General features: G+C 44.9%; 1 protein-coding gene across 2 annotated transcripts; it reads right to left on the minus strand.

Annotated features, from left to right (window-relative positions):
- Positions 1-1,465: 1,465 nt before the first annotated feature.
- Positions 1,466-22,809, minus strand: MGST3 (microsomal glutathione S-transferase 3). 2 transcript variants are annotated; one of them, XM_043877268.1, is made up of 6 exons: positions 22,542-22,809; positions 7,182-7,305; positions 5,985-6,058; positions 5,116-5,173; positions 2,463-2,535; positions 1,466-1,709 (listed from the first exon to the last, which is right to left on the minus strand). In XM_043877268.1, exons 2-6 carry the CDS (start codon positions 7,296-7,298, stop codon positions 1,573-1,575), a joined length of 459 nt encoding a protein of 152 aa, XP_043733203.1. In that variant the 5' UTR covers positions 7,299-7,305; positions 22,542-22,809; the 3' UTR covers positions 1,466-1,572. The 2 variants fall into 2 exon arrangements, with proteins under 2 accessions (XP_043733203.1, XP_043733204.1); XM_043877269.1 differs by lacking the exon at positions 22,542-22,809 and adding an exon at positions 13,696-13,796.
- Between the last annotated feature and the right edge of the window lie 3,183 nt (positions 22,810-25,992).

Raw genomic sequence — 25,992 nt, forward strand, 5'->3', positions numbered from 1 at the left:
AACTCTATTAGCCTTTGCCCTGCTTCATTCTGTACTCCAAGGCCAAATTTGCCTGTTACTCCAGGTGTTTCTTGACTTCCTACTTTTGCATTCCAGTCCCCTGTAATGAAAAGGACATCTTTTGGGGGTGTTAGTTCTAAAAGGTCTTGTAGGTCTTCACAGAACCATTCAACTTTAGCTTCTTCAGTGTTACTGCTCGGGGCAAAGACTTGGATTACACTGATACTGAATGGTTTGCCTTGGAAACTAACAGAGATCATTCTGTCATTTTTAAGATTGCATCCAAGTACTGCATTTTGGAGTCTTTTGTTGACTATGATGGCTACTCCATTTCTTCTAAGGGATTCCTGCCCACAGTAGTAGATATAATGGTCATCTGAGTTAAATTCACCCATTCCAGTCCACGTTAGTTCGCTGATTCCTAGAATGTCGACGTTCACTCTTGCCATCTCCTGTTTGACCACTTCCAATTTGCCTTGATTCATGGACCTAACATTCCAGGTTCCTATGCAATATTGCTCTTTACAGCATCGGACCTTGCTTCTATCACCAGTTTCATCCACAACTGGGTGTTGTCTTTGCTTTGGTTCTATCCCTTCATTCTTTTTGGAGCTATTTCTCCACTGATCTCCAGTAGCATTTTGGGCATGTCCAAGGCCAGAGGTGGCGGCCGAGAGGAGCTACCCCACGTCCAACGTAAGGAGGAGCAGCTGTGCTTTGCTGGAGCAGCCGTGAAGAGATACCCCGCGTCCAAGGTAAGAGAAAGCCAAGCCAGCTAAAACTGCTTAAGTCTCCTGTGTTTTGTTGCTAAGGGTGTCCTCTGTTTGTACCTATGCAATCAGATCTTAGCATACAAATGCAGAAAATTAGATTCACCTTTATTAATTTTCATAATCTTAAGTCTGTCTCTCAGTGTTCCAACTGTAAAGTGTCTGCCTACAACGTGGGAGACCTGGGTTCAATCCCCGGGTCGGGAAGATCTCCTGGAAAAGGAAACGGCAACCCACTCCAGTATTCTTGCCTGAAAAATCTCATGGACAGAGGAACCTGGTAGGCTACAGTCCATGGGATTGCAAAGAATAAGACATGACTGAGCAACTTCACTTTCAGTTTTTAACTATTAGAAGCAATCTTCAGTAGAGATTTTTTAAAATTCTATTGTCATTCTATATATTAGCAAGTGATAAGAGAATCTTATATCCCAACTAGCACAAAGAGACTTTCCTTCAAGCCTCAGGTTTTCACTGCCATGGCATGATTGTGGGGGACCTTCTCCGGTGGCTCAGTGGGCATGATCACGAATATTTTCACAATTAGACATTTTCTCAGCTCACACCTTAAGTAAAGATCCTCTGGCAGGGTAGAAGGGGTGCTTAATACCTGTGGCCCCTCACTCATTTAGTAGGAACAGGATACTTATATTTTAGATCAAAGACTCTAAAAGAATTAAATGATAGAGTCAGGGTTAGGTACGAGGCTCACGCCAGCTAAGATTTTATTTAAGAAAAAAAATGTAACTGAAAATAAAAGTCACTCAAGATGAATGAGAGTTTCAAAAAAGCCTATAATTCTTCAATGGCAGCTCTTGCACCCGCCGCTCAAGCCGGTTCTAACCCAACCAAGATGCTGGAAGGCCGAGCACACAGTGGTGCCCATCAGGCCAATGAGGGCGACGAAGCTCAGGGCTCCCCGCTGCCGCTTTCTGGGTTCTAAAAAAAGAGGAAAGAACAGCAGTTACTGGGGACGCACGGCAATCACAATGCTGACCGCATTCATGAGCCATTCCATCAAGGCACCTGGGGCTGCACGTTAGACCATCTGGTCTCCAGAGGTCAGCCAGCTCTTTAGCCTAAGCTGTCCCTTGTCAGATACTGCATGTAAAGTTGTGTGGACTTTAAATCAAATTATAGGATAATAAGTAGAGCTTTGCTTCAGCATCTTTGGGAACTTTCTTCCTCTTCCAGAAGGTAAGCACAGCGAGAAAAGTCTCTTCCCCACTTCTCTCTCAGAAACACCATTTACAGTCCTGATGAGGAGCAGGAGATCTGGAGTCTGACTGCCTGGGTTTGAAATCTACACTTAGTAGCTCTGTGACCTGGAGTCTTAATCTTTCTAAGCCTCAGTTTCCTCATCCATATATTAATACTATCTATGTCATGGAATTGTTATAGGGCTAAATGACATATGCTGAGGTCTTAGAACAGCAATAGACACATTGAAAATGTTCAATAAAAATGACTTTGTTATTAAATACTATTCAAAGATTAACAAAAGGAAAGAAGATCACCAGTCTTTCACCTTGGTTATCAAGTTACTTTGATAGTTACAACTTGGTTATCAAGTTACAGAAGAGATAGGGAAAATTAAGTTACTTTGCTTTTTGAAAAGCCTGGCTGAACAGGAAAGTACAGTAGCACAAGATTTTAAATCTGTTTCCTTGGCAGACAGCAGTGTGTCCTTACCTCCCGTGTAATAGCCGTAAGCATAAAGGACTCGTCCAACAATCCAGGCCAAGCCCAAGCCAGAAACTACACGCTAAAATAAAAGGGCTCTGTTAGTATTTGCATTAAAGAAACAGGCAGATTTTTATTAACATCTAGGATTGATTACACTTTTCAATAAAAAGTCAGCAATTTCACAGATATGGTAAAATACTCCCTACCAAAGTTAGGGTAGAATGAAATTGTTTTCGGTCGGGAAAACCAAAGCACTGTGATCCTTCTCTGAACTGCCCACAGACCTGAGCGGTGATTGCTGGCCTTCTCCTAGGCAGGTGGGATGGCAGGAACCGCCTGGCTTGCCTTGGAGGAGTCAGTGTGCTGGAGCACAGAGCCACTCTGCTCTGGGAGAGGCAGGCCTCGGGGATGCAGGGTAACCCGGAGAGGAAGCCAGCGGAGAGGCAGGACCAGGGGAGGAGTGCCGTGAGGGGTGGCCTGGGCATTCCGCTGCTGTGTGCCGCTTCATCTCAGCGAGGGCCCCCGGGGGGCTCGGAGGGGCTATGCTGCGACCTACGCATAAGTGTGGGGCTCCACCAGAAAAAGCCAGAGAGGGTGCTATGTTGTGAACCCCAGAATATGCAGTCTTGGGAGAGGACAGTCTCCCCATTTCCAACACTCTTCAGAAGACAGAGGAAAAACTCATGTGAGATGGAAAATGCTTCCATTTGGCCACCCTCCTGGGGGGACAACCCACCTAGTCCAAAGGAGGCCAGGGAGGAGACAGGAGAGGTGTGAGGACGTGAGTCACCGTATGCCCCTGTCCTCAAGCATCTTTCCATTCAGCACTGCCATCAGTGGGGTGAGGTGCCTACTTTAGGGTTTGTATTTGTTTCCATGATTTTAGGGAATGTTAAATATCGGTGGGAGTATGCAACAACTATAAACAAACGCCCAGGCACACACGTCACTATCTAGCAGGCCTGTGTTCTCTGCCAGGTTACTCTGTAAACCCAGGAACTGCATTAGGTGCTTGTCCTCAGAGTGGTCTTAAAGTGTTTTTAGAGAACGAAGCACAAGGAACGGGATCCCGGGGTGCGGGACAGGAGCAGGGTTGGGGTGGACATCAGGTAACGCCACAGCCCAGCTAATCTGTTTGGACCAGCGAGTCCAGTCACTTGCTAGGGTTGGGGCTCTTTAGAGGCACAAGAGAGAAATATCTTCTCTAAGAGAGCAGTAGATACTTCTTTGAAAAAAATATAAGACCTCGAGGTTATAAACTATAGATGCGCCATTCTAGCAACTGACAAGAAAAGTGCAAGGCCATTCGGGTGCAGAGCAGAGGCTTACGGAAGTCTCAGAGCCCGGAATGTGAGGTACCAGTCCTCTGGTCACAGCCCAATGGAGGGGAAATCTGGCCCCTCAAAAAGAAAGTTTCTGTCCAAATCAAGACTCAAAGGGCAACCAGAGAACCTTGCTTTGTTTAGATAAGTGCAGTGCAGACCGAATCTAGGGCCCACAGGGCCACAACAGCCTACAAGGTCCCGAGGTCCACCCTCGCCCCGGCCCTCACCCCTGCTCACCACCAAAGCTGGCTGCTCACTGTGCCCCAAGTGGACCAGAGAGGCTCCTGCTCCAGGGCCTCCCCTGCTCATCTCCTGCCTGGGGGTGTCTGGAGACACGGAGGTATGTGCTCCCTACCAGCTGCCTAAGCATCACCTTCGCAGCAAGGGACCCCTCCAGGCTGCCCCCTCAGCACTGGTCCCCCAGCATTCCCTTCCCACCATGCCCACTTGTGTTTCCTCTATGGGGTGCACCACTTTCTAACAAACTACACATTGCATGAAGCTGAAACTCCAATACTTTGGCCACCTGATGTGAAGAGCTGACTCACTGGAAAAGACCCTGATGCAGGGAGGGATTGGGGGCAGGAGGAGAAGGGGACAACAGAGGATGAGATGGTTGGATGGCATCACCGACTCAATGGACATGAGTTTGAGTAAACTCCAGGAGTTGGTGATGGACAGGGAGGCCTAGTGTGCTGCAGTCCATGGGGTCACAAAGAGTCAGACACGACTGAGCGACTGAACTGAACTGACGTGACATATTGGGTTGGCCAAAAAGTCTGTTTGGGATTTTCTATAAGACGTGGGAAAACACAAATGAACTCTTTGGCCAACCCAATACTTGCATTACTTTTTCGTCTGTAACCCCAACTAAGAGTCAGTGCATGAGACCAGGAGTCTGCCTGTTTTGGTCACTGCAGTAACCTCAGGTGTCCAGGAAATTTCTGTTGCTTGAATAAATACAGCAAAGGAAAACTCGATAAACATGAACCTCCTAGGAGCAGACAGTCCTGGGTTCAAATTGACTTTTTTACTCCAGTTATTTGATCTTGAGAAAGTTATACAGTATTCAAGAGGTTTCTCATCTGTTTTAAAAAAAAAAACAAAAAAAATGGGAAAAATTCTACCTGCCTTAAGAAACTTCATAAGAAGTAACAGAATTTAATTCTTTAAAATATATGGTGCCTAGACATCAAAGATGTTCATTAAATGTTCATTTCCTCTTCCCTCCCCAAAGGCTCAGTGAATTAAATCTATTAAATCTAATTAGATGCCTCCCTCCTCCACCCCACCCCCCAACAAAAAAACTTGTGCTGTGCGTGCTCAGTACTTACTGGGTGGTAAACACCTCCGACAGCTAGAAAAAACAGGAAGGGAGGGTACACTTCCAACCTGGAATAGATAGAAAAAACTTTTTTTAAAGAAAAGCACCCTACTTAAGTGTGTCCATGTAAAACTAAAAACTTTTTACATTCTTACTTGCCAAGTTAGAAATTTGAGAGTAAAAATAATCATTGACTAGAGGTGGAAGGCCAGACCACTAAGATCATCCACCTTCTTTTGCTTTGCTTGGGATTAGAGGTAACTCAGAAGACAGTGAGTCCAAGACCTCAAAGCTAACAAAGTGATGAGGTGAATTAGAGTCAGTTGATTACAGAGCTCAAAGCCTCTCAGCCCCTAGGCTGGGACATTCAGCATCAGTTTAGAGTGGGCTTGTTGCAAATAAATACTGCAGAAGAGTACCGTAGCATTAAAGACATGTTGGGGGAGGGATGGAGTGGGAGGTTAGGGTTAGCAGATGTCAGCTATTATATGCAGAGTGGATAAACAACGAGGCCCTATTGTATAGCACAGGCAACTGTATTCAATAGCCTGTAGAAAACCATCATGGAAAAGAAAGTAAAAAAAGAATGTAGGTATAACTGAATCACTTTGCTGTCAGTAAACAGCAGAAATTAACACAGCAAGGTAAATCAACTTCAATTTAAAAAAAGAAATGGAAAGGAAAGGTTATCCAGTCTCTCGCCATCCTGACAACTCTTAATTTTGCTTAATATTTAACCTGTTCATAAACACATTTTATGATACTTTTAATGAGTATCCATGATCATCATCCCAATTGCTCAGCAAACCAAGGGTTGAGGTGTAGGGCAGAAAGCTCCCACTGTGAAGACGTCTCGGGCCCAGCAGGGCCAGCACTCACGTGTTCTGGTGAGCTCGCTGAATGCAGTTGAAGATGTGCCCGTTTTCAGGGTCGGTGCTGTACATGGTAGGATACTGTTAAAACAAAGTGTGTGTGATCATACGGCCAAGTGTAGCATTCAGTGACGAGAGTTAAAGTCAGCCTTAAATGTAATGTATCCCAAAGCATCTTCTGTCATAACTTTGGTAGATGATCATTCATTTTCTGCTTAAACACATGCAGTGAGAGAGGTCTCATTCTCAGAGGCAGATTCAATCTGGGTCTATTAACATCCAGAACAAGGATGTAGGTCTGTGCCATTCAAGGGATGGAGACAGCCCGTGCCAAAGTCAGTGCTCTTGCTGACATTATGCCGTCACTAGTGGCTTTGAGATGCACTGTGATTAGCAACTGGGAAACAACTCCCTCCCAAGAGTCAACCAGATACCACATCCTTTAAGGTTCCCTTAGTAGGGGAACAGAAACAGAGTGTGTGAGAATGTTAATGGATGTGCGCATTAAAAAAAGAAACTAGACGAGAACTTTAAAAGGAGTTCTACTGAGGGAGCCTAATTATAATTATTCAGCAGAGTAGACATTTGAAACTGCTCGCCAGGGACAGCTTCAGTAATTATCCCTTCTAGATTAGCTGGAGCTAAAGGAAGCATTCAGCAGACCTTCCCCCTACATCTAATGTCCAAGCACGGGATAACCGCAGCGCCACATGCTTCTTTTCTACTTGGGTGACAGGAAAATCACCAGAAGACATCATTTTAAAGTGGCACACCAGAAAACAACTGCAATTTAACCCCCGCTTTTAAAAATTTATTTATCTTTGGCCACACCTCAGGGGCTGTGGGATCTTAGTTACCTAACCAGGGATTGAACCCAGGCCCTCAGCAGTGAAAGCACGGAGTCCTAACCACTACACCACCAGGGAGTTCCCTGTTTAACCTCCTTTAGAAAATAACTCTCTTCCCAGCAAAGAGCTCCAGACAAATGCACACCTGGTTTTTCTACAGAAGAGACAAAAGTGAAACAAGGTCGAAGTGACTCTCCAGCAGGGGCCTGTATTTCTTTCTTTGCTCCTGCCAGCCAGGGGCAGAGTTTCTAATAAGAACAGACTAGCGCCACTAGCCCCTGACCTCTTCCTCCGTGGCTGAAAATGGGTGCTTGCCCCCGACAGGCCTGTAAGGCCACCACTGTGTTCCCACTCACCTCCACTTTGTACTTCTTGCGGGCCTTGGAAACATTGATGGCTAGATGAGTTACCATCAAGAAGCTGGCAGCACCAGTTAGAATCACGAAACCGTATTCCTTAGAGAGGACGGCCATCCTGACTCTGTGGGAGAAAGGACACATTAGGGGGCTGCCTGGCACCGTGGGCTCTGTCCCGCAGGAGGTCTCAGGAGTGCGACACTCTGTTACCAGCAAGAGTATCCCTACAGATCGAAAAGAGGTGTGAGTGATCTGATGGCTCTAAGAGGTAGTCAGAGACATTAACTACCTAACAGAATCTTTAAAAAAAGGACTGAAGTCTGCAATATGTGCACAGAAATGTTCACGATCACATTCTCTTCTGTGCTGGAATTCCTTCGATCAACACTGCATTTATGAGATTTATCTAAACTACTGAAGTAGTCATTGCCACAGGATGGTCTGGACACTAAAAACCCCAATTAAAAAAAATATTTCATAAGCAAAATGCTCAAAGATTACCAGAAGGAGACGAACAGACAAACAGGGAAAAACAGAGAGAGAGAGAGAGAGAGACAGGGTATAAACCAGTAAGGACACAATGACTCCAGGCTTTTGTCTGTCTGCTAGCATGGGAGACACTCTGAGGGCAGGAACCTCTAGGCCTCCCTTGGGTCCTGAGGCATGTGCTAATATAGAACAGGAACATCACACTGGAAGGGAAGGGATTATTTTTAGTGCTTCAAAAGCAGAATGGGGCTCTGAGCAGCTCTTGGAGAACTCAAGGTGTTCATCAAACCAATACTTCAAAACTAACCCCATGACGTGTCCTGGTGTCTGCAATGCCACTTACTTTGAAATGCATCAAAAATGATGATATAAGCTAATATAGCAAAATATTAATTCTAGAACCTGTGTTAGATATATGTATGATAAATGTACAATTCTTTCAACTTTTCTGCATGTTTGAAAAATTTCTTAATGAAATGTTTGGAGGAAAAAAAAGCTCATCTCAGCATTTTTCAGTGTTCGGCAATTTCAGCTCCTTGAGTTCCTGTCCTGCCCCAGTAGGAAAGAAGGAAGGCCAAGGAGAAGAAAACTTGGTGGTTAGGAAGAAGCCCTAATAATTTCAAAGTAGTGAGTGCTACCTCCAACCTCTCTGAGCTTTTATCTCCAGATGTCCAAAGAGCACGGCAGCACGCAGAGAAAGAGCTGCAGCGCTTCCCTAGATCTCAGCTGCTGGCCCACCACGTGCATGGCCGACAGCTCCAGTGTGTGTTCTGCCCTCAGTTTAGAGCTTCCATCCCTGCTAACTGTCTGGCTACCATCTCTCCCGTAAGCCTGGGAGGGTTACCCTGCTCCAAAATGTTTCTAGTCATCCTCACTAACAACCCTACAAGATAGTATTCTCCCTATCTTCCAAAGAATGCCCAGAGGTTAAGTAATGTTCCAAAGGTCTAAAAGAGAAAGTAGCAGAGTTGGGATTCAAACTTAGATTCCGATTAGGTTCCCATGTCCCCTTTCAATTCCACTTGGTGACTCAGAGTTGAGTAGACACTGGAGTCACAGCATCTTTCTCAGTGTGGAATCTGGGGCCTGGAAACAGCTCAGCTCTTTAAAAGTTTAAGTTTCCCTTACGTCTGCAAAATAACATTTGAAAACAAAATCCTAAAATCTACGCACCCCTCACCATGTTCCACAGTAATTCCCATCAGTTTCCCTTGCTATATTCTTTCTTCACCTGGAGCTGCTTGCTGAGGGGTACCCACCACCCTCTTCTTCGGGCCCGGGGACACATTCTGGAAAGGTCCATTCCCATGACTCAGCACCGAAGTCACCACCAGGTCAGCCTCTCCTGGGCTATCACGTGTGCCTGCAGAGAGCAAGGAGTCTCTGGCTGCCCTCCAAGCTCCCCCGCCCTCATTCTCTTCTAGAGTTAGTCATTTTCAGAGTTTAGAAAATCAGCTTGGGGAGAAAGCTTTAGTAGTAGATAGTAAAACAAAAATACGGAGTGAATACCAAACACCTCTTTGAAAATTAAAATAAACACAACTATCTGATTGCCCTGGAGTTCAACACATCTAGGCCAAACAGGCTATTGAAAATGAAGCTGTTTCTGACTTTGCCAAAAGCTGACTGTCTAAGAATTACACGGTCAGGCTCAGCTGGTAAAGAATCTGCCTGCAATGAGGGAGACCTGGGTTGGACCCCTGGGTTGGGAAGATCCCCTGGAGAAGGGAAAGGCTACCCACTCCAGTATTCTGGTCTAGAGAATTGCATGGACTGTATAGTCCATGGGGTCGCAAAGAGCGACTCAACGACTTTTACTTTACTATCTGGTTTAGATCAAAGTTTCCAAGCTGAAAGTCCATTCAGACCTCAGCTTTGGATGGTGGGTTCGGCTCCCTCACAGCCTGGGGTCACCTTGCGACTTTTCAGCTTCCCCCAAATCCCAAAAGTTCCATTTTACAGAAAAGGAAATAGAGGCAAGCGAGGTGAAGGCAGAGCTAAGACCAGAACAGGCTGTAGAATTTCCCCCCAAATACTCCAGCTAGCCCTGGCAAAACATTAGAACTCATGGCCAAGTCACTGGCCTGTTTTTCTGGCCTGTAAGGGTTTGGGTAGAAGAAGGTAAATGGCAGGACAGAGAAGTGCCTTTTGAGCAGATGTTTCTACTGTAGGCAATGAACTTGGAAAGGCAACTGCTCAAAAATCTGCAATTTGGGGCTTCCCTAGTGGTCCACTGGCTAAGACTCCATGCTTCCAGTGCAAGGGACCCGGGTTCGATCCCTGGTCACGGAACTAGATCTCACATACTGCAACTACGAGTTCTAATGCTGCAACTAAAGATCCTGTATGTTGCAACTAAGACTCAGTGCAGTCAAATAAATAACTAATACATAAATATTTAAGAGAATCTGCAATTGGAAATTAATGTCTACTAGCGTGCTCCTCTTCCAAAATATAAATGCAGTTTCGGAGGACATGCTGAGGCAGTCACACCCTAATGAACATGCTCACATGTCTCCTCACATGCTGCTGTGGTGATAGGTACTCGGGGAAAAGGAATCTGGGTGGGGGCAAGCAGAAGCAGGAGCAAGACCTTTGAAGGACAGAGAATTTACATTAAGGGGGACCTAGAGTCTGATTAAAGTAGGTGCTCTGCAAAAGATGGTGTCAATGGGTCAGGAAGCTAAATGTGCCGGGGGCAGGAAGAGAGGGGAGGCCCTCCCCAAGGCTCTCCCTGCAGGACCCATGGACACGCCTGCGCAAATGCAGAAGCCAAGCCTTCTCAGCCCGCCCAGACACCGCCTCGCACTTTCACCCAGTGAAGAGCCCTGCTTCACAGGCGCTGCAGCCGGCTGGTGTGATCAGGGCTAGGACAGAGAGAGCAGCCAACTGCACCAGCTACTTAGCTCCCACGAGGGAGAGACCATGTTTGTCTGGCATCCTACGTGCCAAGCTCAGAGTGTGTGCTCACAGAAAGCTGTAGAAGAAATGAAGCAAGCTCCAGGTGGCTTTCAAAATGATCCCTCCACTCCGCACAGTGCCTGGCATAAAGTATGTGCCTAACCCAGGTCAGTTTCCTTTTGATCCCCCTTAAGGTATCTACTGAAACAATGGAAGCAATTGGATGTATGAATTCCTGGAGAAAGAGATCAGAGCACAGAGAAGCTCTGTCAGTGTAGCTGATGAAGACACAGATCCCATGGGGATCGAAAGTGCTTAGGCTTGTCCTTTAAGAAAAGAATCTGTTTAATTCACTTAGGGGTCAAAAAACAAAAAAAATCTTCATTTGCCGAATCCCTATTTTCTGAGAAATCCAGGGCAGGGAGTTGGACACTCCCAACCTGTGGTGGGTTCGGGTGTGTACACTGGGAAAGGGGAGGCACTTCAGCTCACAGGAGCCTTATCCCAGGCATCCCCAGCCACACCCAAGGCTGGGCCAGCCGCGGCTAGTAGATAGCTCCCAGGGCACAGGCTTGAGAAGCTGATATGCGGAACATAAACCTCTCTTTGACAGAAGCACTCATTCGGGCTGCACACCACAGTTTGTTGATTACATACCTGCTCTGTGTCACCAGCAACCCATATATCCACCCAGCAAGATAAGGTTCTTGGGGTGGGAACTCTGCCCTAGACTTTGCCTTCTACATGGTGACACCCATTGGTCCTTTTGGAACTGAACTTTCATGACCAGTATAGATTACTCTGTAACTGTCTTGGTTGTATAATAGCACTTGTGAATTTTCATGCAGTGTTCAGGGTTAGTCACACACCAGCTGTAAAGATTAAAATTTATGATCCATACAAATAAAAATTTATTTAGTTACTTTGCAGTATTACATGCTTCTGGGGGACATGTAAAACAGAACCATCTGGAGAACAGCCTGAAAGCAGGTAGTATGCTTTATACTGTTCATATTTTTAAAATGCTCAATAATTCTACTGGTAATCCATCCCAGGGTGGTAATCAGGAAGGCAAACAGATACGGTTCAAACACATTCACTTCAGCACTGTGTATAACAGCAAAAACAGAAATGGTACAGATGTCCAAACAAAGAGGACTAACTAAATAAATAACATAGCCATAAGATAGAATAGAATATAATCATCAAAAATAGTGAAATATTTCAGATGGTGAAACAGATTTAAAATATAGAGTGTTAGGTCAAAAAAAAAGACAACAAAGTGTATATCTTAGTTTTCTCAATAATAGAAAAAATTAAAGAAGAAAATATCAAAATCATAAGCATAGTTATTTTTAAATGGCTGAATTAGATTTTCCTTTGTACCTTTCTAGAATGTCTAAAATGAGCAAATATATGCCAAAAAGTTATATAAAAAATGGCCTAACGGAAGTCCTAAACAGACATTTCTCCAAAAAAGACATACAGATGGCTAAGAAACACATGGAAAAATGCTCAACATCACTTATTAGAGAAATGCAAATCAAAACTACAATGAGGTTTCACCTCATACTGATCAGAATGGCCATGATCAAAAAATCTATAAACAATAAATGTGAGACAGGATGAGGATAAAAAAGGGAACCCTCCTGTACTATTCATGGTAATGTAAATTGATAAAGTCACTCACTATGGAGAACAGTATGGAGATTTCTTTAAAAACTAGGAATAAAACTACCATATGACCCAGCAATCCCATTATTGGGCACACACCCTGAGAAGCCACAATTCTAAAAGACACAAGTGCCCCAGTGTTCACTGCAGCACTATTTACAACAGCCAAGACATGGAGGCAACCTAGACGTCCATCAGCAGATGAATGGATAAAGAAGTTGTGGTACACAGACACAATGGAATATTACTCAGCCATAAGAATGAACAAATCTGAGTCACTTCTAGAGAGGTAGATGAACCTAGAGCCTGTTATACAGAGTGGAGTAAGTCAGAAAGAGAAAAATATCATATATTAATGAATATATATGGAATCTAGAAAAATGGTACTGATGAATCTATATGTAGGGCAGCAACAGGGATGCAGACATAGAGAATAGACTGTGGGCCCAGTGGGGGAAGGAGAGGGTGGGATGAATTGAGAAAGTAGCACTAAAACTTATACATTACCATATGCAAAAGGGGTAGCCAGTGGGACTGCTGGATGACGCAGGGAGCTCAACCTGGTGATCTGTGACAACCTAGAGGAGTGGGGTGGGGAGGTGGGGAGGTTCAAGGTGGAGGGGACATATGTGTACCTACAGCTGATTCATGCTGGTGTAGAGCAGGAACCAACACGTTGTAAAGCAATTATCTTCCAATTAAAAGTAAGCAAATTAAAAAAGAAACAAGCAAAAAAAAATGGCCTGACAATAATTAGTAATTGAGGAGACAGAGGAACAGGCAGTATGTTTAATGGAGCCGAAGAATCAGACCTGATTTTTAGCTTGAACTTACCCACTAAGTGTAGTACACAGCCTTGCAGGTAAGGGTGCAGCTCTGAAATCAAATTGTCTGGGTTTAGAACCTGGATCTCATACTCCTAGCTGTGTGTCCTCAAGAAAATTACTGTGTCTTTCAGCAGCCGCGACTTCCTCGCCTCTTAACTGGAGATGATCATGGTACCCACCCCACAGCATGGAGTAGCGGTAAAGCTAAATAGGGACACTGTCTCTAAACATCCATCAAGCTACCTGCCATATAGTAAGTACTCAATAAATGTTACATATTAGGTTACACTGTGTGCTAATGTTCCATTAACTGTCTTTGCTCTGATTCAGTGATAAAAGGTGGTTTGAATATATGATGATATTTATGATATCAATTTAAGAATTTATAATTTTGAATTACTATTTTAAGAGAGCACACATAGCTTATAACTACACACATTCCCCTCTTTTTCCAAACTCTTAACAGCGAGCCATGTTACAACAGATTATCTGACAAGCAGGCGTATTCAGAAGGAAGCAGGCTTCTAGTACAAACCATGGAGATCAGCAAACTCTAGTCATGCAAGCCCTCCCTGTAGTCAGACACGCTCACATTGCATGGGGCTGAGTGCATGTTCATTTACTTGTCAGGCTTATTGAGTGCCTCCTACGGCTGCTCCGTGGGCCGGTGTAAGAGAGAAGATGACAAGCTGGATTTGGCCCCTGCCCTCAGGAAGCTCATGTTCTGTTGGAGGAAGTAGGCAAATAAGAAAACAAATACTCGATTCCAGATTTTTCCTTCATAGCAATGATCCGAAACCAAGTACAAACACTCCCCACCAGGGACTTCCCTGCTGGTCCACTGGTTAAGAATCCAGCTCCCAGTCAATGGGATGTGGGCTTGAACCCTGGTTGGGGAACGAAGATCCCACATGCCGAGGGGCAACTAAGCCCACACTGCAACAAAAGATGCTACAACTAGGACCTGATGCAGTCCAAACAAATATTTTTAAAAACTCCTCTCAAAAGTGAAACTAAATGGGTTGGGGAAAGGCAGAAATAGGACAGAAGTGTTTCTGTTCCCTCCTCACTTAGTAATTATAGAGGTATTTGCTTCCAGTTAACTACTTCCTGGCACACTTAAGTCAAAACAGTTGAGAGAACATTAAACTGAAGGTTTAAAAAGAATTAGTTTTTCTTTTTATTTAGAAAATTCTTGTCTCTTATTTAATAGCAGAAATCCTTTTGGGAATGTTTTTATTCCTAGCAGACTTGAATGCTGTTTATGATTTATCTTCTGCCATGGGAAAATCCAAGGAAGCACAGACAGTGAGAATTCTGGAGTAAGACTCATGTTCAGACCTCACCTCTGGGAGCTTGTAAATGTTATTTAATTTCTCTGCCAAATTGGAGAATACTATTTACTTCAGAGGATGGTTTGAGGAGTTAAATGAGATAAGCTAGACTAAGCATCTCATATGAACACTTATTAAATGCTGATCCAAACACAAAGACATATTATACATCCTGGCAAGTATACTATCTGTCCATCTATGTGAATACCTCCTAAATAAGGAGGATATTGACTTTTCTACAAATCAGTAATATGCTCTGACTTAGGAATTAATTCTGATAGTCTGGAATAGACTCAAATTAGGCAAAAGGCTAGTCTATTAGATTCCTGACGTGGACAGCATAATGACAGAAGAAGTTAATCTCCTAGTGTGGACAGCATGAGTCCAAGAAACATTTAATTCATTTATTCAACCACAATATACAAAGTGTCTATTCTATGCCAGGCACTGTTTAGGTGTGGGAATATACCAGTGAACAAGATGCAGTCCCTGATCTCAACGCACTGACATTCTAATGACAGAAGACTGACAAGAAATATGCAAAGTCATTCTGAGAGAGCAATGACTTTTTGTGTGTGTGTGGCTGCATCGGGTCTTGGTTGCATCATGCAGGATCCTTCATTGCGGGGCACAGATTCTCTAGTTATGGCATGCAGGCTTAGTTGCTCCATAGCATGTGGGATCTTAGTTCTCCAACCAGGAATTGAACCCGCATCACCTGCATTGTAAAGCAGAATCTTAACCACTGGACCGCCAGGGAAGTCCTCAGCAATGACTATTATGGAGAACATATAAGGCAGTGGTGGAAAGGGGATGGGTGGGGGAGGGGGTACAACAGCAGGATTGTCTGGGAAAGATCGCTTTTCTGCAGCCAACATCTGCAGTGACCCATGAATGCAGAAGAAACAGCCACGCAACACTGAGGGAAAGAACCTTCCAATCAGAGGGAAGAGCAGGTGCAGAGGAAGGCTCTGGGCAAGAGAAGGCCTGGACCCCAGTGACTGGCGAGGACAGCTGGGGATAAGGTTAGAGAGTCAGGGCCAGACTAGGGTCTTTACACGTCATGTAACAGTTAATACTTCCTGCTTCTCCCTCAAGGGACTAAGATGACATGAGTAGAAGAAGAAAGGGTATGCAATTGTTAAGTGTTAGCAGAGGAAGCATCACCCTCCAAAGGGAAAGCTGTTTGATTAAGCAAACATGACCATCATTATGGTGAGCCTTGGGGTGGATTCAACTCCAACACACGGAAAGAGCTTTCCAGGTATGAAAACTGACCAGGAGTAAGTAGTACAGACCCTAAATGTAAGGAAGAAAGAATTCTGAAAAGAAGTGGACACCTCTGTGAAGAATCACAAACAGAATATGCTCTTGGCTTGGGTGAGGGGGACCCTGTGATGGCCAGGTTTTAGGGGAATAGTAGAAAGTGGAGCCCGTGTGTCGAAGGTCAAAAGTGGGCTGTAAGGGAATACACTCGGACAGCCCTCCCTCCTAAATCACTCCTGCTGTCCAATCCCACCAATACGGCCTGTGAGAGTCCTACCCCTTCCCGGGCAGCCTTTCTTCCCGACGGACCCTCACCAGCCTCAGGCTCTACCTTGGGATGCTTGCATATCCTGAGAATACCTTAGAAACCAAATTACTCCTATAATATATATATTTAAACATATATATATACATATATATACACACACTCATACATATATATATATACACACATACATATATATGTATGTATATATACATACATAAGATATATATACATTTAAATATATATATTAAAATGTTTGTAACTTTTTTATTTGTCAAAACGTTTATTACTGGCCAAATGTAACTTTCTGAGCATGTATCAGGTTGGAGGAAAAAAAAACTAGGGAGAGCAGTTAAGCAGGTGGGGCACGGGACCAGACCACAGTGGGCTTCCAGGGGGAGATCAGAAAACGCTGGTGCCCTGGTGACTGGTGGGGCCTTGAAGTCTGTGGTGGAAGGAGCAGGACGTAGAGCAACAAGTCTTTGGTACAGCCAGTGAGTAGACAGTGGATTTTTAAAAAGCCACAAGGCACCACTGTAAAGTCTCACTTTAGGAGTGAGCAAGCTTGGACTTAAAATGAGGCTGTGTTGTCTCAGCCCTAGAAGCTACGCTCTTCTCCAGTGCCTGAGTTCATGGGGCTCGTTATGCTATCTGGCTAAGGTACTCTCCTCCAGGAATGACTGATTCTCCTAGAAACACCAGCATGCCAGGGCTATCCTTCACGAGCTGTTTCCTCCGAGTCCCGCTTCTCCCACCAGTCCGCTTATCACACTGGGGCAGGGGTTCCTTCAGTTACAAAAGGATTAATCAGAGAACTTCCTGAACTGCGCTCAGCAGAATACTCCTGGGGAAAAGCTCTCCTTCACTATTTATTCCACTCCCTCTGAGCTGCCGACAGAAATTCCCCAGATACAAGCAGCACTGCACAAAGGGGGCGAAAGGCCAGCTGGAGCACTGGGCAACGGTCTCAAATAATTTATGACTTTTGAGCCATGCAGTTAAAACAACTTATCTTTTACTAAATGAAAATCAATAAAATATTTCAAGGGAGAGAGGATTTCAACGTTCAACTCTCTCTCTGCCCTCAAACAAATAAATTAAAGCCAGAGTGGATAACGGTAACCCCTACTTCCATTTGTAAGATTGCTCTTCTCCATCGGTACAGCAATTTCTCAACAGTTTTTATTATTATTATTATTATTGTTAATGCATCAGGAGTGGGACAATGCTAGAGCACTGACAGACTGACTTGGCGCCCTTCCCCAGTATTTCATTAAAATCCTTATTTGGCTGCCTGTGCTACTAATCCAATCTTCCTTATATACGGTCCTTTATTTTACATGGTATTTTTTCATGTGAATAATACAAGGATGGTAACTTAAAGGGCTTCATGTGACCATATCAAATGGAGAAAGTTAAGAGCCTGGAAAGAAGTAACGCAAAAGTAATTCCCTATTTCCATGATGGGAGAGGAAAAAAAGAGTTTCTTTGGGCTCATCCTACATTTTCAAAATGCCAGTCTGGTAACTTCTATGCTAAACAGATGGTAAAACCTGTTTGAGAGTCAAAGTTTCAAATGGCAGCTAAAGGAAGACATGGACAGTTAAGAGAAGGAAAGAAAAACTATTCTCCACAATTGCTTTGCATATTCAGTAGACATTTCTCCAAGGGCTAAAAATGAAAAGTCAGTTAAATAGGCAGGCCAACACTTCTCCAGCCTCAATTATTAACGCAAGTGAGGCAAACAGCAGAGGCAGATCATAAAGTGGGTCTCTCCCAGTTCCTCACATTCTTTAATTCCTCATCAATACTGCTAGCAGAACACGCGGAAGGTGGAAGTCAGCTATAAGTTAGGGGAATGGAAGAGCTGTCTTTTTAAGAGATAAATGTCCTACAATCCAAACCTATTCAATTGAAGATTAAGTAGTCACAGCTTGGAATATAAAATATTCAAGTTCCACATGTCATTTAAAAAGCATTTATTTATCTTTTTTAGCTGTGCTGGGTCTCTGTTGCCGGGCAGGCTTTCTCTAGCTGTGGCAAGCAGGGGGCTACGCTATAGTCGCAGTTACTCCTGTTGTGGATCATCAGTAGTTACAACACGTGGGCTCAGTAGCTGCAGTTCCTGAGCTCTAGAGCTCAGGCTCAGTACTTGTGGGGCAGTGGGTTTAGTTGCTCTGCAGTCCTGTGGGATCCTCCTGGATCAGGGATTGAACCCATGTCTTCTGCGTTGGCAGGCGGATTCTCTACCACTGGGCCATCAAGGAAGCCTCACATATGTCATTTTAATTCCAATGTTTTGGTGAACTGTCAGTGCTGAGGACAAATGGCTATATCACTATCCTTGCTGCGAGCAGGGGAGGGGCTGGTGAAGGAGCATTTGATGCTCAAGTCTGAGTGAATGTTTCCTGGTTATGTTGGATGAGCCTGCACTGACAGTTACACTCTGTTACGGTCAAAGCAGATTACTTGCTCCCTTCTTCTCTGGAGTCTGACTGCAGCGTGAAAAACACTAAACATGCCTAATGGAATCCCCCTTGGGAAGAACTGGTAAGTCAGCTCTTCAGGAATCGAAGAATACTAGACTATAAGACTGCACAAACCCTGGGTTCCCTTGTTTGTGCAAAGATGAATTCTCCCAAACAGATTCTTCACCCAAGAATTCTTGACCCTATGGGCGAGAGTTCCTTGATGCACTGACCTAGAAGCCTTGAGCCATCATGGACCATCTGGAGCCCAGCCTCCAGGGAGGCGTGATCCCAGGGACAGGCTGCAGAACATGTCCCATGGTCTAAGGGCACCAATCTCAGAGGACAGGGGAGAGAACAGGGAGCAGTCATGGGACGCAGAAGAAAATAAAACTCTTGTAACAATGCATTCCCCTGATGCTGGGAAAGGCAAACAGAGAAGAGGGCGGCAGAGGGTGAGATGGTTAGACAGGATCACTGACTCGATGGGCATGAACTTGAGAAAACTTCAGGACACAGTGGAGGACAGGGAAACCTGGTGTGCTGCAGTCCTATGGCGTTACAGAGTGGAACGCGACTTAGTGACTGAACAACAACAATTCATTCAAGGGAGCTGATTTGATACAATCAATCCAGAACAAACCATTTCATCTAATGGAATGCTCACTTTAACTAAGCCCACACCTACCACCTTCCTCAGTGTTGCCTCAAGATGACTCCTTCCCCATGTTATCCCCTACTGAATGCTGGGTACCACACACAGTGCAGGATTACACTGGTCATCAAGACAGAGAAAGGAGGTCCTGGCATTCCAGAAAATGGAGTCAGAAGGAGGAAGACAACTTGGGAGGATCATGAAACAGGAGGGGAAGAGTATGAACTAAGGTCTCTGAAGGACGTCATGTGAGATATGAGAATATAGTAGAGAAAACAGCAAGGACACGGGCACAGAGAAAGGGGAGGGTTTATTTGTATAAGGAAGAAAAAGGAGACCAGTGCTGGCTGGAGGGTAGTGATAGAGGCTAGACGAAGAGTGGTAGGGAAAATCAACGATTATTAATAAATTATTATTAGTACATATTTACTATGTGTCAAACACGGTTCTAAATAGTTCATCAATATTAACTCATTTAAACCCCCACAGCATCCCTATGATATATTATTACTCCATTTTGCAGATGAGGAAACTGAATATGAGAAGGTTAAGTCACTTGCCCAGGACACGCAGCTATCACAGAGAAAGCCTGGATTCACACATAGCCAGGCAGTCTGGCTCAAGAGTCATGCTCTAAACTCTTGGCTATATATCCTCTCTCAACAAAGTTGAGGAGCAAGTTCGACCACACCTAACCTCTTCAGAGACTTTTCTACTTCCCCAGACCCTCTCCTGACGATAAGATATATTAACGAGAATAGAAAGCTAATAATTAACTCCAAGTCTATGACTGATTAAAGCCTGAGAGCTTTCTAATTGGAAGAAGAAAAAAACTTGGAAAAGGTCCAAGTTTTTTTTTCCCCTTTCTTTTTAATGAGTGTCAGCAATGCAGTATGAAAAGAGGAGAGATATTAGAAAATAAAAAAAAAAACAAACCTCTGATCTTTCAGGTGAACAGGTCTGTAAGAAGCAAAGCAGCACAGAAATTGGCACTTCCTTTTTATATCATGATTCCCACACAACCTGTCCCTTAATTAGTATTATACAGGAACGGAAGGGCAGAGTGAAACTAAGCTCTGACTTCCTGGATAGGAACAAAAAAACCTCTACTGAGTCACACTGACACCACTTGGATTTTCCATCACAAGAAATGTGGGTGGACTGTAGTTAACTCTTAGCAGCTGCTGAGTTCCCAAGTGTCTCCATTCAGAGTCCCTCTGAATGAAGGAATTACATAGGCGGCAGGTCTTGTCTGAAACGAGAGTCTAACTCTTCAGGCCTGTCTGTACTTAGAATGAAGTTGTGTCATAATCATTCACATTTCTTAGGCTGGAGAAGTTTTTTAAAAAGCATATAGATAAAAATAAATTTCTTAGGCTCTTAAATAAAAAAGTGAATTAAGACACCAAAATATTAGAATATAAGTTCCAGTTAATGAGTAGGTGGACTCAAGAAAGAACTCAGAGGGTAACAGAGGATTGATGATTCTAAATGCTGAAATCCTTAAAGGTGTTTGCAAATGTATTTGGAAGGTCGTATAACTGCCCCATAGGAAAATAGGTAGACAACATAAGAGACAGGGCAATACAAAAATTCTATTCTACATAGCAGTAACCTACCTGGTAACTTCTGAATTCTTCTTTTTCAAAAGGATGGTATACTCATAAGTAGTATTAATGAAACCAGTTGCAAAAAACCATAGCAGTATATTCTTTTAAACAAATATTGCTTTAAAAAAAGGTAAATGGTTCATGATCAATTGTGGTTGGCAAGGCTGTTCTGAATACAGATTCAGAATATTTAAATAAAAATATAGGGAATATATTTGGATATTGCTATCTGTGCAGCTGGCACTAAATTACTTTTTGACAGATTGATTTGTCATTCACTTCATTCCAGATTTCTCCATGTAGGTTCAGCTCCTTTACTATCCTCCAGCTTAAGAGGTTCCCCTTCACGGACTGCATCTCTGCAGAACCCTGAACTGGCAGGATTAAGTCGAAATAAGGGGTAAGACTGTCCTTCTCCAGTTTTGTTCCTTATGTCTGGAATAAGCCCTGGAAGTGCGCTTTCTATGATTGGACACAGTACCTCTACCAGTATCTCTGTTTTATATATAGTAACATCATTTGGGAGTGGGGTGGGGAATGGCTTGACGAAGTTTTCTATTTCTGTAACACTGTGTCAGGAGGGAAGCTTCACAGAATGTCTTCCCCCGCAGAAAGTATTTGTTTGGATTTTAGATATAAACGTATTAAACTCAGTTAACTTTAACTCCTGTGAGAATGAACAATTCCCTGACTCACGTACTATATGCTCATTACTGAACTGGTTGGCCTAAATTAAGCACAGACTGTAATTTTGACCAGTAACCTTGGATGCTTCCCAGAAACTGCAGGCTCCCGATGATCTACAGATTTCCCAAGGGGTGCCCTTGCTTCAGCTCCCACGGACAGAGAAATCTAACATCTGCGGCAATTCCACACGACCACGCCCAGGTCTACAGCACCTGCAGAGTCACACGTCTGCAGAGCAATTGGGAGTCCTTCCCTCCAGGACCCCCTTTCTCTGTTCGGGGATTAAAGCCACAAGCCCAAGGCTCTTTTCCTACCCGCCCTCTTTTGTCTCTGCTTTTCTTTCACCTCCTTTCCCATACTCTGGTCCCCGAAGCTACAATGTAGCGGTAAGCTTCGTGACACTCAAGGAAAGTGTTAGCAGAAGCCGGAACATCGGGGAATAAGCTACCAATCAGCCCCCAGCCCCTTCCACCGCCCTGCAGCTGCTCCACCGCTGGGGCCCTAGGGCTCCCTGCAGCCACATCAGATGAAGGACTCCTCTGAAATCCAAGACAGAATCTAAACGAAGGTTCCGCCTCTTCTCTTGCTTTAAGGCGGCGGTAGGAAATGACCCACTCGTAGGTTCCAATACAAACATACGGAAAAACGTTTCTACAAGGCCGGAGGAAAATAAACACAATTCCCTGGGAGGCCCTCCCGGAAACTTCCTAGCAACACATGCACACCCGCAGCTGGCGCAGCGCTCGCAGGCCACTTTAAAAACCTGTGTCACCCACCAGGCCTGCACCGCCCGCTGCCCCTGCCGTGCCCTGCGCGCCCATCCTGTGCACCAGAGATGCAGCTGGCAGGGTCGGGTGGGGTCCGGGAGGCAGAAAGAGCGAGCCCGGGGTCCACACAGCCCAGGGAACGGGGGAGAGGAAGGGACGTAACTGAGGAAGCGTTGACCTTGAGAATCTCCCTGAGTTTTAGATAGCGAGGCTAGCCTGACTTAAACGCTCCAAATTCACTACATCATGGGGAGGATGGAGGGCAAAGGGGATGGGAAGGTAGAAACTACAATCAAGAAGCGAGCGAGCGAGCCCCTATTCAGCTAGGGATGGCAGAGATATGGGCAGTGCCCAGCGCAGAAGCTGAAGTGCCCCCGAGGCCCACCCTCTTCGCTGCCCACAGGTCCCGGGACTCACCTGGATCACCTTCGCTCGCCTGGTGCGGAACGCTGTGCGCAGCGGAAGTGTAGGTGCGGCGTCCTTGGCCTCTAGCAGAGTGGGGCGTGGCCCGGAGCAGTCCCCGCCCCAACCCCGGGCAGCACGAGGCCACGCCCCCAAGGCAGGGCTCCGGGTGCCCGACAGGGACTTCAGCGTACCACCCCCGGGCCCCTGGTTTTGAGGCATAGTCTAAATTTTCTTCCTCCTTATGGTTGTCCTCCTCTGTCCATGGATTTTTCCAGGCAAGAATACGGGAATGGATTGCCATTTCATTCTCCAGGGAGATTTAACCCTCCCACCCCCAAATACATTTATCTGTTCCTTTTTGCAAATGTCTTCGTAGCCGCCTTCCTAAACTCTCCCGGCCAGTTCTTATTTCTCGGGTTGCATTTGCTGCATGGTAGGACCTTAATAAGTTATCCCTAGCAGAGCCACCGTAGTTCGCTTCTAGGCGCTCTGCGGCGAGGGCGGAAGCACAGGTTTGCACGGCGCGTGCGCGAAGTGGGAGGGCGCCCGAGCCGAGGGATGGGTATGTTCTGGCTGAGTTTAGTTTGGGGTAGGCGCTCACGGTCCCAGATTGCTGCATTCACCAGAAGAAAGGGTTTAGGGATGTTAGAGCCTGTGTGTTTCCCTAATATTTTTAGTTTTTCCAAAATCCGGCACCTAGCACTTCTAGCGTGATGGCCGCACCCATTCGCCCCCATCTTCAAACACGCTGCCCGCTCGCCCGCTCCAGCTCTCCGGAAACGAGACCGCACTGCCTCAGGGACCCATAGATCCTTGATCGCGAATTTCTGCCCCAGTTAGGCCCTCTAGTCTGGGCATGGTGCGGTGAGCTTTTAAGTGAGGTCTGCAAGCTGGGTCAAGCTGGAAAGAGTGGAGCTTACTTACAAAGCGCTGTAAGCTCAGTCCCGAAACAGTCGACTGCAAAAAGCACCAAAGTTTCCAGTTTTCAAGTGTCTTAAGTGGGCCCGTCACCCCTTTACTCTGGACACTCCACATCCACACGCCGCATCTGGGCCAACCCTAGTGTCTCTTACATAGGGGTACTACCTCTCTCTATGAGAGCCTGTGCTTCCGTGTCGAGGTGTGGAAAGGTTGGAATCTTGATTTTGAAAGGCTCTAGGGTGGGTGTCTTTTTCCTTTTTAGTGATTTGTCATATTCACATTCCTGGAAGTATTTTGAGGGCTATTGTTTCAACAACTTCCAACCATTCTCAAGCTTTCAACTTCTTCAGTAAAGTGAAAGTGAAGGTGTTATTCGCTCAGTCCTGCCCAGAGTGTCTGTGACCCCATGGACTGTAGCCTGCCAGGCTTCTGTGTTCATGGAATTACCCAGGCAAGAATATTGGAGTGGGTAGCCATTCCGTTATCCAGGGGATGTTTCCAACCTGGGAAACAGATCTCTTCCACTGCAGGCAGATTCTTTATGTTTGAACCACCAGGGAAGCCCTTGTATTTTAGGGTTTCTGGCAAAGCATGGTTTTCATTGAACACTGCAAGTAAAAAGGTAGGAAAGCATTTGTACATTATTGAGGGGCATTTCCCCACTCCTTTGCTTCCAGAGATTGAGGGTGTTTTTTGTTGTGGTCTTCTTGTCTACCTCCTGCCGCCCGGCCCCACTCCAACCTCATTTCATATGTTGAAACCTAATCCCCCCTCTGAGGGTATTCATGGGTTGGGCCTTTGGGAGCTATTAGTTCATGAGGGTTCAGCTCAGTTCAGTCGCTCAGTCTTGTCGGACTCCTTGTGACCCCATGAACCGCAGCTCGCCAGGCCTCCCTGTCCATCACCAACTCACGGAGTTTACCTAGACTCATGTCCATTGAGTCAGTGATGCCATCCAACCATTCATGAGGGTGGTGCCCTCACAGATGGGATAAGTGTCCTTATAAAAGAGACCCCAGAGTGCTCCCTTGGCCCTTCTATTGTGTGAGGACACAGCCAAGACAGCCATCTATGAACCAGGAAGTAGGTTCTCATCAGACACTAAATCTTCTGGCACCTTGATCTTCACCTTCCCAGGCTCCAGAATTTAGAGAAATAAATGTTCACTGTTTAAGTCACCCATACTCTGGTATTTTTGTTATAGCAGCAGGCCAGCAGTAAGACACTCAGTGACTGTTCTATGTAAGAAAAGGCAGCCTGAGGTGGTAGAAGGAATGACTGAAGAGTCAAGAGTAATTCTGGCCAGTCCTTTCCCGGTTATCCCTGTTTGACACAAATAAGTACTTAATCACACAGGTTGTTGTTGTTCAACTGCTAAGTTGTGTCTGACTCTTAGAGACCCTAGGGACTGCAGGACTCCCAGAATCCTTTGTCCTCCAGTATCTCCCAGAGTTTGCTCAAGTTTATGTCCATTGAATCAGTGATGGTATCTACCTAACTATCTGATCCTCTGTTGCCCTCTTCTCCTTTTGCCTTCAATCTTTCCCATCATTGGGGTCTTTTATCCAATGAATTGCTCTTTGTGTCAGGTAGCCAAAGTGTTGGAAGTTTAGCAGCAGTCCTTCCAATGAATATTCAGGGTCAATTTCCTTTAGGATTAACTGGTTTGATCTTGCAGTCCAAGGGACTCTCGGTAATCTCTCCAGCGCCACAGTTCAAAGGCATCAATTCTTCCATCCTCAACCTTCTTTATGGTCCAAATCTCACATTTATACATGACTACTGGAAAAACCATAGCTTTGACTAGATAGACGTTTGTCAGCAAAATTATATCTCTGCTTTTTAATATACTGTCTAGGTTTGTCATAGCTTTCCTTCCACGAGTAAGCATCTTTTAATTTCATGGCTACAGTCACCATCTGCAGTGATTTTGGAGCCCAAGAAAATAAAGTCTGTCACTGCTTCCACTTTTCCCCTTCCATTTGTCATGAAGTGATGTGACCAGATGCCCTGATCTTAGTTTTTTGAATGTTGAGTTATATTGAGTTATAAGCCAGCTTTTTCACTCTTCTCTTGATAAGGCTGCCATTAGAGTGGTATCATTGGCATATCTAAGGTTGTTGATATTTCTCCCAGCAGCCTTGGTTCCAGCTTGTGATTCTTCCAGCCTGGCCTTTTGCATGGGTAAAATGGTAGTACTCTGCATAATAGTTAAATAAGCAGGGTGACAATATACAGTGTTATAGTACTCCTTTCCCCATTTTGAACCAGTCAGTTATTCCAAGTATGGTTCTAACTGTTGCTTCTTGACCTGCATACAGGTTTCTCAGGAGACGGGTAAAGTGATCTGGTATTCCCATCTCTTTAAGAATTTTCCAGTTTGTTGTGATCCACACAGTCAAAAGCTCTAATTTGGTCAGTGATGCAGAAGTAGATGTTTTTCTGGAATTCTCTTGCTTTTTCTGTGATCCAGCAGATGTTGGGTATTTGATCTCTGGTTCCTCTGCCTCTTCAAAACCCAGCTTGTACATCTGGAAGTTCT

This window comes from Cervus elaphus, chromosome 20, assembly GCF_910594005.1.
Source record: "Cervus elaphus chromosome 20, mCerEla1.1, whole genome shotgun sequence".
In the NCBI taxonomy this organism is placed as follows: Eukaryota; Metazoa; Chordata; class Mammalia; order Artiodactyla; family Cervidae; genus Cervus; species Cervus elaphus.

Excerpts from the sequence above, each read along its gene's own strand:
- MGST3 (XM_043877268.1), bottom strand. The coding sequence starts at position 7,298 with ATGGCCGTCCTCTCTAAGGAATACGGTTTCGTGATTCTAACTGGTGCT. Across the intron at positions 6,059-7,181 it reads GCAAGAAGTACAAAGTGGAG|TATCCTACCATGTACAGCAC; the intron begins GTGAGTGGGAAC and ends TTGTTTTAACAG. Across the intron at positions 1,710-2,462 it reads TTACGGCTATTACACGGGAG|AACCCAGAAAGCGGCAGCGG; the intron begins GTAAGGACACAC and ends CTCTTTTTTTAG.